The sequence below is a fragment of the Phoca vitulina genome, unplaced genomic scaffold (assembly GCF_004348235.1).
Source record: "Phoca vitulina isolate PV1807 unplaced genomic scaffold, GSC_HSeal_1.0 scaffold1, whole genome shotgun sequence".
In the NCBI taxonomy this organism is placed as follows: domain Eukaryota; kingdom Metazoa; phylum Chordata; class Mammalia; order Carnivora; family Phocidae; genus Phoca; species Phoca vitulina.
The window spans coordinates 15644654-15660339 of record NW_022589704.1 but is presented as its reverse complement, the minus strand read 5'-3'; the positions used below and the strand labels follow the sequence as shown (position 1 = coordinate 15660339).

The window sequence follows — 15686 nt, the reverse complement described above, 5'->3', positions numbered from 1 at the left end:
GCTACTTTGTCTTGCTCTGATTCTGTCTCGGATTCTCTCTGTTTGATGAAGGAAGCTGCTGGGTTGTGAGCTGTCCTATGGAGAGACCCGTATGGCAAGGAAGAGAGGGTGGCCTCTGGCTAATGGCCCACAAAGACTGGAAATCTACCAACCACCACTTACGTGATTGTGGAAGCTAATCTATCTACCCCTTTAGCTGAGCCTTGAGATGACGGAAACTTTGTGAGGAACCCAGAGCCAGAGGACCCAGTTAAAATGCTCCTGGACTCCTGCCCCACAGAAACTTCAAGATAATAAATGCTACCATTTTAAGCCACTATTTGTGGGATAATTTGTTATGCAGCAATAGATAACCAATACAGAATCCCAACCCTGGATATGTCTTGATCTAGGAAATATTGCCAAGTTGAAAACTGAATGGTTTGGTTGAAATGTGGAAGTGACCTGCTCTGTAGAGAGAGAACTCTAAATCAGAATTTAAAATAATGCATTTAATACCAAAGTTTTTCATTTAAAAGGCATTTTGGCATCAATTTCTTTTAAATTTCCTCATTTTGATTCAACAAAGAGATGACAGGTTTCCCTTTGAATTTACTTATTTTTAGTGCTTTCTTTAAAAAAAAAAATTGTATCTGCACATGAGTATTTAGAATGTGTCAAATTAAAGACAGACTGCCTAGATAAAATTGGGCAGATGATGGGTGGAATTATAACATAGATTTATATTTTACAACATTTAAACCAACATTGGTTTGATTTCCATACCTGATTGTCCACCAAAAATCTGTCCTCCCTGCTTTCACAGAAATATAGTTAAAGCTGGACATAGGCTGTCCTGCTAGAGATAATATTTGCAAGCCTGTCTTGGGCCATGTGACTGTGTTCTTACTAATGGAACCTAAGCCGCTGCTCAGGACACTCAGGGATTTCAGATGTGCCCATCACCCAGCTTCAATCATGCAGAAGACGACAGTGACCTTGGGCTTGGTCCCAGGGGGGTGGGGCAGGGGTCACGATGAAAAGAATCTGAGTTACTGTGTACTGTCATGGAGCAGGGCCTCCTACTAAGCCAGACTTCTCACCTTGGAACTCTTATATGAAAGGGAAATAAAAAGCTGTGCTCTTTAAGCCACTAGATTTTGGGGTCTCTTTGTTACAGTAGCTTAACCTTTACTCTAATGAATACTTCCATTGCCGTTCCTTTAAAATATGTCACTTAGTAATTATTATATATACACAATTAAGCAAAGTACAAATACCTGGATTTCTGCCCTGGGGGTGAAGGAGGGGAGCCAGCAAAATCTATTTCTCCCAGGCATGACTAGTGTTAAACTGTCCAAACAACTACAGGTTATTTTTCCTGAATCAACTTTATTTATTAAATGCATGACTTCAGGCTACCTTGTAACTTCTCCACTAAATGTTATGCTAGAGCAGTCCTTCAGCCTACCACTTCTCGAGGACATTGATTTTTGTTAGATTGGTTGCGAAGTTTATGTTCAGAACATCAGCCTGTGCCCTAAAAGAGAGGATCAGGGGAAGCATGCGGATCACTGCCAGAAGTCACTGGCTTTTCAGTCTCGCTCAAATTGTTCAGAGCCAAATCCTCCTGAAGATTCCTTCCTCAATTGAATGGCTCTGGCCCAATACAGAATGCTAAGGCTATCTCACCAGGTTGCCTTATAGAGCTTATCTAAAGATTTTTCACAATAGCCTTAACAAGACAAGAAGCACAGGAAAAAAAAACCGAAGCACACTGTGATATCACAAGTCCCTGGAGGCTGGAGCCATTACTTGGTCCTCCAAGGAGATAAAGTACATTATCTGAATGTGCAATTCTTTGGTCTTATGTTACATGCGCCATGCTTGCTTTGCTTCTTTTTTCTTTTTTTTTTTTAAGATTTTATTTATTTCTTTGACAGAGAGAGACACAGCGAGAGAGGGAACACAAGCAGGGGGAGTGGGAGAGGGAGAAGCAGGCCTCCCTCCGAGCAGGGAGCCCGATGCGGGGCTCGATCCCAGAACCCTGGGATCATGACCTGAGCCGAAGGCAGACGCCCAACAACTGAGCCACCCAGGCGCCCCTTGCTTCTTTTTTCTAATTGAGAGAAAGGAAAATTAAAGCATTAAATCTCAGAGATACACCACTCAAGTGTCTTCATGGGAGAACCTATTTCTTTCACACATAAAAAGAATAGGTCCTGCCTTAGTCCAACTTTAGCTTTTAAAACTAAACGATAGGGTTTTGTCCCAGGGGCTGTAAATGACAGCGACGTTGGGGAGAGGAGCTGTCTGCTTCCAGGACAGGATAGCTCTGTGTGTCACACAGCTGGATTGTGAGAGCAGCCCTGCGCTTCTTTTGTAAACTAAGTATCTCCCAAGTGTCATTGCTTTCTTTGTCACCCTGATCTTGCTCTCCATCAGGATTGGGAAGGAGAGCAGAAACTAAGGCATGAGGGAGGCCAAACCATCCTTGAAAGCTACATCCTAAAGACTTCCTGATCCAAAAGGACAGCTGGATAAACAGGAAAGTGGCAGGTGTTTGTTCATAGCCATTTGTGCAACCAAATACTCAGTAGGCTTTGCATGAGCTACCAGTAACACGCACCTCCTGCTGTCAGCTGAAGACAGAAAGACAAGGATTGCACTTCTGCTGCAGGCTCATCAGCTCCGCTGAATTTGACTGTGCATCTCACTCCTTGTCAGGAAGTGCAGAGGCCCTCGTGGGGGGAATCTCAGCGCTCCTAGGAGATTCAGGAGGGAGGGAGGAAAACCAAGGGCACCTGCAGGACGTTCCTTTGCTCCTCGCCCTCTGAGATCTTTAAAGCAGGCAGGGGTGCGGTGAGATGTCAAATCCTCCTCCCCGCCCTTCACCTGGTTCCCTTAGGGTCTAAAGGTCGTGAACGACCTTGTTGCGCCTCTCCAGTGCCCTTTTGTAATCAGAGGCAGAGCAAAAAAAGAAGTAGAAGGGAGGGGCAGCATCATCTTTCCCAATGCAGAAAACTGAGAAAGAGTAGCGTTTCCTCCACACCCGTCTAAAAGTGTTCACCACTTGCCAAATCACAGGAGCAGGCGCAAGGACTCAGAGGATGATTCATGTATACTTTCAACCTCCTCGGTTCTTGAGCAAGGTCGAGGAGGTCGGGCTTCGGGGAGACGTTGCATCACAGTTTGGGAAAAACTTGGGGATCTTCCTTAGAGGGCTCATTCTTCCAGGAAGCAGGCAAAGAAAGACAGGAGTAGACGCCTGGGTGCGGGAAGCTGGAAAGAAATCCGACCTCACCTTGGGCTCAAGAGTGAAAGTGGGGTCACTCCGGGACCAGCCCGCGCATGGCAGGAAGGACTCCCGTTGGTCTACACGTGCTCGGCCGCTCCCCATTAGGTGGCACTTCCGCGCCAGCCCGAAGGGACCGGCGGGGGGGGGGGGGCGCGGTGGCACAAAGAGAGGCGCGGTTTAGACACCTGTGCGCCTCCGCCTAGTTGCAAGCAGGACGGACGCCAGGGACCGCCCGAGCCCTTCCGAGCCCGCGGGGAGGGCAAGGAGGGCGGACGTGCCCCGCGCAAGGTGGAGGCGGTCACCTGGGCGGCCGCGCTCGCGGGTCGGCGCTAGGACCCGAGTGGCGCACCTGTTGGCTGGCGCCCCGGGCCCCGCCCGCCCTCCGCCCCGAATGCCCGGCCCGGCGAGTGCCCGAGCGGCGGGGACAGTGCGAGCCGAGGGCATCGGCGTGGTGGTGTTGGCGCGCGGCCCCGGGAGCACCATGGCCGAGCTGCTGCGGAGCCTGCAGGATTCCCAGCTCGTCGCCCGCTTCCAGCGCCGCTGCGGGCTCTTCCCGGCGCCGGATGAAGGCCCCCGCGAGAACGGCGCGGGCCCGGCGGAGGGTGCGGCGCGGGGGCTAGCGCAGCTCCCTGCGGCCAACGGCAAGGGCGGCCGGGGGCCGGCCAACGGGCTGCGGAGACTCGCGGCCCCGCAGGTAACCGCGGCCAGGTGTTCGCCGGGGTGGGGGAGGGGGCAGCCCGCGCCGCAGCCGGCGGACGTGCGGGTCCCGCGGACTCCGCGACGCGGGGACGGGCGAGCGCCATCCCCGGCGGCGACCCGGCTCCGGGCGCGGGGTATGGAGGGCAGAGGGGGCGGGGAGTCCAGTCACCAGGATGCCACCTCTACCGCTGCCAGGTAGCACCCCCGTCCGTTCCGACATCACATGCACCCGGAGCTTTAGATGCATCTAAAGACTTTCTCCCTTCCTAAGTGAAATTATGTTCCTGAGCTTTCTCCCAAATGTGTAAGAGTTACGTAATTGAAAAGGGGAGGGGAGATGTCCTTGGCGTTTTCGCGAGAGGCTTCTCTGGGGAGAAATTGTGAGGACTCCCGCAGGATTCATGAGTTTCCGCCCCATCCCCCTTCGCCTGATCCGCACTCGAGGGCTGTAGCAGGGCTCGCTGTGCCCTTCACTGTCCTGCATTTCCAGCTCTAAGGACGGCACTTAGGTTTTAATTGCTCCTGGAGAGATCTACAAACTGCACCCCCTACCAGCACCGGGGCAGAAACCCCATCCCCGTCCTGCCCAGTGGGTCTCTTGTAACTGGCACCAGGGACTTCTAACAGATGCAGTCGAGAGAGAAGCTCGCCGCGCTCCCCTCCAGGCTTTCAGAGTGTGGTTACACAACCCACTGCGGCTTTGGGGAGCCGGCCTGTGCTGTCATCGCGGTGCAGGGACTCCGGGCGGGAGGGACAGGCTGCAGACGCTAGCGTGCCAGGGCTGCGGGAGGGCTCTCCGCATGGGCCCTGGCCACCCGCAGGAGCTGCCCTTGCCCTGGGAGAGCTCAAAGTGTGGCACCAGAGGAAGGAAGCAATGTATTGACTATTCCAGCTCCTTTTGTTGAGGGAGGGGGGAATGAAGAGCCGTTTTGGTGACAGGAAGGTGGCATTCATCTACGTGTAGATTTCCAGATCTCCTAACTGAGGAATTACGAAGAACCTGGCTTCAGTGTGGGATGGCATATTGCCGGCATTGAATTACAAAATTTATTTGAGAGGGTGAGGGTGGGGTGTGTGCTCCATTCTAGAGAAATCCTCTATAATGTTCCTTTTTTTCTTTATTGTTCCTTCTCTGTTCCACATGACATCTAGTAACTTTTAGGTGAGTTTGAGACCCGCCCACCCCCTTTCCCTTTTGCCTTGTCTTAAAAATGGGACAGAGTGAGGAGCTAAGAACCAGTCACATACCTGAAATGTGGCAGAGCATCTTCTGTGCACACATACGTACACACTGTTTAACACACAGGTAGATGCATGGGCTGCTTTCTGATGCCCTCTCCCCACACTCTTCCTCTCTTCCTCCAATTCAGGAAGCTGAAGCAGGGTGCATTTTCCCACTAACGCTTTTCAGACTGTTTTAAACATTACCTGTGGTAATGAAACTCAGTTCTGGAAAAGGATCCTCTTGCCTGTTAAAAGCAAGATAAGCAGATGTTTTGCAGAGAGGTGACTTCCACCTGCTTAAAAAGCCTGTGCGCTCAGCCACATAGTAGGGGTTTCTCTCCTCCCATCCAACACACAACCTTACTCACTATAGACCATGAAATACTAAGAGGAAGCTAAAAATTCACAGTAAGAAGTCATTGTATTGGTGTATGATGGAGGAAAAATAGCCCAGGAGAGCATTTGATACATGAGAGCTTAATGAATGTTTTTAAAGGTGGGTCTGTTTCAGGTGACTTGGGAAGATTAATATTTTGCAAATACAGGGAAAATTCAAAAGGAAACTGATTGCATACCTGTCCCAGATAATTAATAGGACTCTAAGGGGACAGTTTTAATTGCTCCTGGAGAGATCTACAAACTGCACCCCCCTACCAGCACCGGGGCAGAAACCCCATCCCTGTCCTGCCCAGTGGGTCTCTTGTAACTGGCACCATGGACCCAACAAGCTATTCTTCCCCGTGGGCTCTGGCCTCTGCCCAGCCCGTGGCCGGCCTGAGCCGCCTGTCCTTTCTCCAAATAACCCCACTCATCCTTCAGTTTCAAAGGTCAGTTCTTCAAGAGACACTTTTGCTCACCTTCGAGTCTCGCTCCCCCTTTTAGAGGTTCTCTTTGTTTCTGGTGATTCTTCATTACAGCATTTATCACATTGCGTAAATAGGCCTTTGGCGTGGGGGGGGGGGGGGGGCGGTATCTGATTATTGCCAATCTGCTCCAGTGGATGAAAAGCTCTGAGAATGCAAGAAACTTGCCTGGTGTGCTCATTATTTTCTTCACATGGGAGCTCAGTGAATTTTGTGAATAAATGAGTGCAGACTGCAATATAAAATCTGCCCTTTAAAAGCAAGATAAGCAGATTTCTTGCAAAGACTTGTCTTCTTGCTGCTTCAGCAAGCAGAATGGTAGGGGTTTGCCCCTTCTCATCCCAAAGACGACTTCACTCACTATAGATCATGAAAAAGTAAGAGAGAGCTAAAAATTCAAAATAAGAGATTAAAGATTTTTTTTAAATTGAAGAGTAACTATGGAGAATCAAATGTTTTCCACGTAGCCTAGAAATCAGGCAGCACTCGGACACTGATTTAAGACCCTCCAAACAATAGAGAAGTGTGTTCTTCATTTGGGTGGCTTTAGAATGCAACACATCTAATTTTTCTCATCTCCCACATTTGGTGTATTTATTTTAATCCTTAAAACAGGACAAATGCAGAAATGATGAAGGACTTCCTTGACCGATTCTCATGCAACACCAAGCACTGCTAAGTTACAGATTAACTACATCCTTTACAAACCAGGGCTGGGCTGGGGTTGCACAAAACTGTCATTGAATAAATTAGAGTGGACCTCGAGAATGCCCCAGTAGTCATGCCTTTCACAAATAGGTCTGAGTCCTGAAGGTTTAAAGGCTTTGTTGAGGACTTCCCACATATCTGCAGTCAGATCTTCTGAGCTCAAGTCTAAACTGCTTTCTTCTGTGGACCTTCCAGGGAAAAATTCCAGGGTTCCATTTTATCTGTCTCACTGTGAAGGTGTGAGGTGTTGGGGCTGGCTGGGAGCCTGGCAGAGGTTGGGTGGAAGGAGAACAGGTTGCTTTCAGTGCAATGGTAACTGGTTTGCAAGGATAACCATAGGAGGACATTCCTGGCAGTAGCCAAGATCAAGAGGCAGGGATCCTGGGACCGAGGAGGAGGGCAGAGGCCTGGTTAGAATTGTGTTTATTTGTTCTGGGGTAAATCCAGCCTTGGATAGAACGGTATTTTGATTTTTATCATCTTTGCTTACTCAACACAGTTGCATTAAGACAGACTTTATAGGCTCCTGGGTGGCCCAGATGGTTAAGCGTCTGCCTTTGGCTCAGGTCATGGTCCCAGGGTCCTGGGATTGAGCCCTGCATGGGGCTCCCTGCTCAGTGGGAAGCCTGTTTCTCCCTCTCCCACTCCCCCTGCTTGTGTTCCCTCTCTCGCTGTGTATCTCTCTGTCAAATAAATAAATAAAATCTTAAAAAAAAAAAAAGACTTTGCAGAGCCTTTCCCTGTCATTACTTTAGACTGGAGTGATCTTTCCAAATTGTACAGTGCTCCATAAATGACCTTTTGATAACTATTTGTTCAGACATAGTTCTACAGTTGGGTTGAGGCAGGGACCAAAGATAGGTTATTTAGAGAAGTCTTTACACCCCTATTTTCAAACATTTGGGGCCCTCCAGGTCTGTCAATCTACAAAAACCCACACTCCCTTTTATTGGCTTGCTCCAGTACAAAGAACCATCTTAGCAATCAGGAGACCTGGATCTGACTCCACCTCCATGTCACCTTGAACTTCTCTCTGGGTCTCATCTGCAGAACGGGCAGAGTGGAATAGAACTGTGGGTTTCCACCTGTTAGAGGAACTTTGAAAACACAAACAAAAAACCAATGTCCAGGGTCCAGGTGAGAAGTGGGTCTGGAGAAACTGGCAAACAGAGGTGGGAAGCTCTGAATCCCCTTCTCCTGGGGCCTACCATGCTTAGTGTTTTCAGGATGAGAATGGTGGTGCTGGAGGCTGTGGTCATGGCCAGGGGGACATTTTGGCTTGGTTATAACTCCACTGGACAACAGGCCAAACTTCACGTTTTGATTTTCTTTGATGTTCAGGTTTGAAATGGCAAAATAAGCCACTTTGAAAGGGTACCTTTGATCTTTTTTTTCTAGTTACAGATATTGTTCAGATAGGAAAACTTGAAAAAATACAAAGAAAAAGTTAAATCCATGGCCATTATACCACTGCCCAAAGGTAATCACTCAGTAAATGTTCAACCTGATTTTTAGTGGCTCTACCCTACTCCACAGCATGGATATACTATAATTTAGTTGGCCTATTGCTGGGCTTTTAGGTTTTTTCTGGTTTTTGCATTGAAAATAACAACATCTTTGTATAAGTATCTTTCCATATATCTTGATTGCCTTTTTTAATTGAGATATAATTGACACATACCATTCCATTAGTTATTGGTGTACAACATAATGATTCAATATTTGTAAATACTGTATTGTGAAATGATGACAGTAAGTCTAGTTAATATCCATCACGACCCAGTTTTTATTCTTGTGATGAGAACTTTTTTGTTAGAAGATTTTATTTCTTTATTTTAGAGAGAGAGTGTGTGTGCACACAACCCAGGGGAGGGACAGAGGGGGAAGGAGAGGGAGGGAGAGAATCTCAAGCAGACTTCGAGCTGAGGTGAGCTGAGCTGAGCTGAGCTGAGTGCAGAGCCCTACAAGGAGCTCAATCTCAAGACCCTGAGATCATGACCTGGGCCAAAACCAAGAGTCAGACGCTTAACTGCCCTAGCCACCCAGGCGCGCCATGATGAGAGCTTTTAAGATCTACCTTCTTAACAACTTTCAAATATACGTTATTAACTGTAGTTGCCATGCAGTAATTACATCCCCATGACTTATTTTTTTAAAAGATTTTATTTATTTATTTGACAGAGAGAGAGAGAGAGACAGAGCAGGAACACAAGCAGGGGGAATGGGAGAGGGAGAAGCAGGCTTCCCGCTGAGCAGGACCCTGGGATCATGACCTGAGCCGAAGGCAGAGGCTTAACAACTGAGCCACCCAGGCGCCCCTCCCCATGACTTATTTATTTTGTAACTTTAAGTGTGTATGTTGTCACCACCTTCACCCATTTCACCTACCCCCACCCGCCATGCCTCTGGCAACCACCAATCTGTTCTCTTAATCTATGAGTTCCGGTTTTTTGTTTGTTTGTTTTATATTCCACATATAAATGAGATCAGACGGTATTTGTTTTTCTCTGACTTATTTTACTTAGCATAATGCCCTCAAGTTCCACCCATATTCTCACAAACAGCAAGATTTCCTTCTTTTTAATAGCTGAATATTCCAGTGTATGTGTGTGTGGCACATTTTCTTTATCCATCCATCCATAGATACTAAAGTTGTTTCCAAATCTTGGCTATTGTAAATAATGCTGAAATGAACATGGGGGTGCAGATATCTTTTCAAGTTAGTGTTTTCTTTTTCTTCAGATAAATACTCAGAAATGGAATTGCTAGATCATATGGTATTTCTATTTTTAATTTTTTAAAAGATTTTATTTTATTTTTAAGACTTATTCATTTATGAGAGAGAGAGAAAGAGAGAGAGCAAGGGGGAGAGGCAGAGGGAGAGGGAGAGAAAGAGAGAAGCCCAAGCAGATGCCGTGGTGAGCATGGAGCCCCACGTGGGGCCTGATCCCACAACCCCAAGGTCATGACCTGAGCCAAAATCAAGAGTCGACACTTAATTGACTGAGCCACCCACGCGCCCCTCAAGATTCTATTTTTAAGTAATCTCTACACCCAACATAGGACTTGAACTCACAACCCCGAGATCAAGGGTTGCATGATCTACTGACTGAGCCAGCCAGGCACCCCTATTTTTAATTTTCTAGGGAACCTCCATGTTGTTTCCATAGTGGCTGCACCAACTTACGTTCCCTCCAGCAGGACACAAGGATTCCCTTTGCCCCACATCCTTGCCAACACTTGTTATTTTTTGTCTTTTTGATAATAACCCTTCTAACAGGTGAAGATGATATGTCATCATTATTTTGATTTGCATTCTCCTGGTGATGAGGGATGTTGCACATCTTTTCACATGTCTGTTGGCCATCTGGATGTTTTCTTTGGAAAAATGTCTATTCAGATCCTCTGCCCATTTTAATGGGATTATTTGAAAAACAATTCCCCTTATCAGATATATGATTTGCAAATATTTTCTTCCATTTGGTAGATTGCCTTTTCATTTTGTTCATGTTTTCCTTTGCTGTGCAGAAGCTTTTTAATTTGATGTAGTCGCACTTGTTTATTTTTGCTTTTGTTGCCTTTGCTTTGGGCGTCAAATCCAAAAAAATCATTGCCAAGACAGATTTCAGTCTTTGATTGTCTTTTTAATTTAAATTTCCAGTCATGGAACTGCTGGGTAGAAATACATATTATGGCTTTCAATACCAAGCTGTCCTGCAGAACAGGGTGCTAGGATATCTAACTGTGAGTGTGGGTGTTCCCGCCCCCTCGCCATTAGTAGGTATTAATACCCTCTTTAATCTCTGGAAAAAATAGACCACCTCTGCTTCTTTTTTTTTTTTTTAATTTTATTTATTTATTTATTTTAGAGAGTGAGAGAGCGTGTGCAAGCAGGGGGAGGGGCAGAAGGAGAGGGAGAGAATTTCACGCGGACTCTGCCCTGAGCATAGATCCCAATGTGGGGCTCAATCCCACAACCCTGAGATCAGACACTCAACCAACCGAGCCACCTAGGTGCTCTAACAGGCCACTTTTGCTTCTATCTCATCTTTTCTTCCTTTATTTCCAACCAACATTTCTTTTTTTTTTTTTTAATTTAAATTTTAGTTTGTTACCATCCGGTGCAATGTTGGTTTCCGGAGTAGAAATCAGTGATTCATCACTTACATACAACACCCAGTGCTCATCACAAGTGCCCTCCTTCATCCCCATCACCCATCTAGCCCCTCCCCCACCCACCTCCCGCCAGCCACCCTCAGTTTGTTCTCTATGTTAAGAGTCTCTTATGATTTGTTTCCCTCTCTCCTTTTTTTCTTTTCCCCCTTTCCATATGTTCATCTGTTTTCTCTCCTAAATGCCACATATGAATGAGATTGTATGCCAGCCAACATTTCTTAATCAGCTACTGTGATTCTGGGTTAGTCTTCATCCTTAAAGATACAAAGATAAATAAGATCTAGTTCCTGTCCTGGGAAAGTCACAGAGAAAATGATGCAATGCAAAAAATACTAGGATGGACTATGTAGGCTAATAATAATAATAGGCTGATAATAATAACAGCATAAGTTTGTGGCCAGGGAGACAATAGCAGGAGTAGCTCACCATCCCTGGAGGAGCTCATGAAGTCTTGAGTGGGGACTAAAAGAGCAATAGGACTCAAATAGATGAAAATGTGAGAATCCCAGGGAGCATGGGTGGCTCAGCAGGTTAAACACCCAGCTCTTAGGTTTGACTCAGGTTGTGATCTCAGGGTCTGGCTCCGTATCAGAGGGGAGTCTGCTGGAGATTCTCTCTCTCTCTCTTTCTCCCTCTCCCTCTGCCCCTCCCCCTGCTCACATCTGCACTCTCTCTCTCAAATAATCTTAAAAAAAAAAAGAAAATATGAGAATCTCTTTACCTAGAAATCTTAAGTGATAAAACATGAAGACACTTTGCCATTTTTGGTGAAGAGTGAAACATTCAACCTGGGTAGAGTAAGATTCCCAGCAGGAAAGAGACTAAAGGGTAATTGAACCCTTAAAAATGGTTAAAATGGCAAATTTTGGGACACCTGGGTAGCTCATCCGGTTAAGCATCTGCCTTTGGCTCAGATCATGATCTTAGGGTCCTGGGATCAAGTCCTGCATCGGGCTCCTTGCTCAGCAGGGAGCCTGCTTCTCCCCCTGCCTGCCGCTCCCCCTGCTTGTGCTCTGTCTCTCTGACAAATAAATAAATAAAATCTTTTAAATAAATAAATAAATAAAAATGGCAAATTTTATGTTCTGTACATTTTGCCTCAAAAAAAAAAAAAATCCGTAGGTTCTACTTCAAGGAGGAGAAACATAATGTCCTTCTCCTTAAGTGCGGGCTACACAGAGGAATGATTTTACAGTATGGAAACCTGACAGACGCCGCCTCGGCCAAGTAATCATGGTTAACATCAACAGTGTAAGTCATGTTGACGGTATATGCTCTTGGTGCATGTTGAAATGATATACTCTTGATACATGCTGAACATGGCACTTCACCTGGGTGGTCTTCTTTAAAACCTTCAGCCTAATCATGAGAAAGACACCAGACAAATCCTAGTTGAGGGGCATCCTGCAAAATACCTGGCCTATGTTCTTCAAAATTGCCAAGGCCATAAATAACAAGGAAAGTCTGACAAATGTCACAGCCAGGAGTAGCCTAAGAAGACATGACAACTAAAGGTAACTGTGGTATCCTGGATGGGACCTTGGAATGGATAAAAAAGGATGTTAGGTAAAAACTACGGAAGTCTGAATAAAGTATGGAATTTAGTTAATAAAAATGCATCAGTAAATTTTTCTGCAAACTGAAAACTGTTCTAAAAGATAAAGTCTGGGGGCACCTGGGTGGCTCAGTGGGTTAAGCGTCTGCCTTCGGCTCAGGTCACGATCCCAAGGTCCTGGGATCAAGCCCCGCTTCAGGCTCCCTGCTCGCGAGGAGCCTGCTTCTCCCTCTGCCCGCCTCCTGCTCATGATCTCTCTCTCTCTCTCTCTCAAATAAATAAATCTTTAAAATAAATAAATAGAATAAAATAAAAAAATTAAGTCTATTTAAATTTTTCTAAAAGGGGGTAGGTAATTGAAGGGAGTTCAAAGATGGGATCATTTACAAAGGTGTATGTGGTGTTGGAGAAACCAACAAGGGAGGATAAGCATCTTGGAGCAGATGACTTTCAACCTAAAAAGGCAAGAGAAGATACGGTTCCGGCAAGCCTGGCCCCAGTGAGCGCTTAGCTGTCAGAGAGAGACTCCTGACAGGAGCTGAGGCCTTTAGTAGAGATACACAGCCGCAGCCGGTCAGGAGGAGTAGAGGAATTCTATCTCCAAATCGTTCTCCACGTGCCCTCTCGTAGGCCGCCAGTGCCTTCCTTGGGCCAAATTCAATCAGAAGCCAAGGAGACCGGGAGCCTGCCTGACGCCGCACACAAAGGTCAGCCTCCATGGAGAAGGGTGTAGAGTGGACCTGAAAGGACAAATGGAAAGTATCCAGCCCAGGTAGCATAAAGAAATTGGGATGGTATGTAATACCAGCTGGAGCTTGGGGCTGGAGCCTGAATGTGGCTTCCTGCCGAATTTGGTCTTCAGCCTGTAGACAGAGGGATGGCAGATCAATTCCATGCCATGTGTTGAATCAGAATTAGTGATGGGGACATCATGATAAGAAAGGTTCTTGGGGTATCACTGTGCCCAACAGCAAAGTGTGGGATTGAATGGCGATGACTTTGGGGGGCATCGCAGGAACCTGGTGCTGAAGCATGTAAGAAATGGTGATGTTCTATTCAAACAGGAGCAGACACAGCACTAACATGAAATCAAGCCTTAATATCTGTTTGGGGTTCTTCGTGATACTCTTGAGTGGCACCCTCACCCACAAACTCTTAGGAGGAAAGAGACCACTAATGGTTTCTTAAGACATGGGTTTGCCTTGTTAATCTTACAGATAAAACTGTCAGTAATTTTGTAACAAAAATGGGTTTATTCAGGAAGAGCAAAGAATTGCAACTCGGGGACAAGCAAACTCCAGCAAAAACAAACTACAACAAAACAGAGGAGAGGAACAATCTTTTATAGAAGGAAGAGGGGAGTTGGGAAGGCTGTTAGAAACAAAAAGTCCATTGGAATAAACTAGGAGTTTGAAGTAGAGTGGCTTTTCATTGGCTGACTTGTGACAGCTGTCATTGGCTGGGCTGTTGCTGGGTCAGGAGAAAACCTTCCTCTTGCTGGGGTGGTCTGGACTTGCAAGTTTGTTTTGGTTTGCCTCTGCAATTGGCTGAGGAGTGGTAGGGTGTGAGAGCTCCCCCTGCTGGCCGCCAGTTCCATTCCAAAGGAGGTTTCCTTTCACTAATTTTCATACCATCGTTTGGGACCAGGGGACCCATGCTGGGACTCCATCATTATGGCTACAAGCTGACTGGATTGGGGAGCAGCCCTCTACTCAAAGGCAGCCTTCAGTAGGCTGGTCAGCATCTGATGACATGGTCAGGTGTGAGGACCTCACGTAGTTGGGATACTGCACAGGGGAGAGTGAGTGATGGGACCATCGCATTGCTCCCTGAGGGAGTCTGAATGCAAGACCCACAAATAGGGACGGAAATGGAAAGTGGTGGTGAACTTCAGAGAGAGGAGGCCACAGGCAGAACCCACGAGACCAAGAAAGCAGTAGGAAAGCAGAAGCATGTTAAGTGCCCATAACTGCAATCAGATCATGAGTTTTTCTCACTTTTGTGTAGTTGGGAATGGGGGTGGGGGCAGAGGCCAGATCCCTCTTTCTCCTATGCACAAAGCACGTAAGTAAGGGTATGCTAAACTCGGCCTCTTCTTTCTTGGCAGAAACATAATCACCTGCTGTCTCCTGTCACAACTGGGCTCATTGTATCCCTCACGACTTTACTTGGCTGTGTTGTCTTTTAGTCTAACTTTTTTTTCTGTGTTGGCTCCTTCCTTTTTATCCGGGAAATTGATGAAGGGTTTTGATTAATGAATTACTTTTTTCTTAGTTTGCTTTCTTCATTTGGACACCGTGAAGGGAGTTTACGGATATAAAAGTTCGTGAGGGTGAAACAGACACCTGTCAACTTAAAAAAATGTGATTAAGCTACTATGTTTAGGAAAGCTGTTGACAGCAAGCCTTGTCTAATTCTAATTTCTTTGACTTATAATTAAGATGTCAACGTTTTTGAATTAAAAAAAAAAAGGCACTTTCACTTCTGTTGTTACAGTTTTTATTAATAAATCCTCTGTTGTCCTGATAAGAATTATGTCTCTAACAAAGGCATTCTTGCATTTTGTTTGGCACAGAATTTTCCTGGGAGAAAATACTGTCACGGTTTCCTGGCAACACGTTTAGAGTGTTTCTATCTGTGTTAGGAATCTATGAAAATGCTAAAATTGGGGGCATCCACTGGCCTTTATTATTCTACTTGCCTGGTGAGATACACTGAACATAGGAAGAAAATGAGATATTGAAAAATCCAGTGGAGACCGCGGTGCACGTTTTTCTCTCCTCACTCCTGCTTCCAACACAGTATGGATGAATTAGCCAAGTGTTTTAAAAATCAAAGAAAGCAATCCTTAAGCACAAGCCAGGGTGGAAGGAAGAGGAAGGAAATAGCCACCTGAGATCTCGAAAGGAGGGCAGGAAAGGGAGTAAATGGTTTTCTTGAACCACTTTGAATATTGCCTCCAGGCCGCCAAATGCTCGCTGGCATTTTTATACCCGTTTGTTTAATAAAACAAAACAAACCATCAGATTCATTCTTGCTTTTGTTGATGCTGTTTATTTGGTATGCGTGCCTGCTGGAGAAATGCCCTCTCTTTAATCTCCAAGTAGGTTTTGATTTTTCTAAATGGCAAAATCTTTGTTCCCATAGGGTTTTATGGGAAATAGCCCACCAAACCAAGGGCTCC

At 46.1% G+C, this 15686-nt stretch overlaps 1 protein-coding gene across 5 annotated transcripts in view; it reads left to right on the top strand.

Moving 5' to 3' along the window:
- The window catches only part of SGPP2 (sphingosine-1-phosphate phosphatase 2), a 183717-nt gene that overhangs the window by 68841 nt on the left and 99190 nt on the right, over positions 1-15686 (top strand). For 2 of the 5 annotated variants that reach the window (XM_032401278.1, XM_032401276.1), the window contains exon 1: positions 2247-3971. The exons of the other annotated variants lie outside the window; for them this stretch is intronic. In XM_032401278.1, coding sequence (XP_032257169.1) covers positions 3669-3971 — 303 coding nt within the window. In that variant the 5' untranslated portion in view covers positions 2247-3668. Of the gene's footprint in view, positions 1-2246; positions 3972-15686 lie in introns of those variants that run through there. 5 annotated transcript variants of the gene reach the window in all.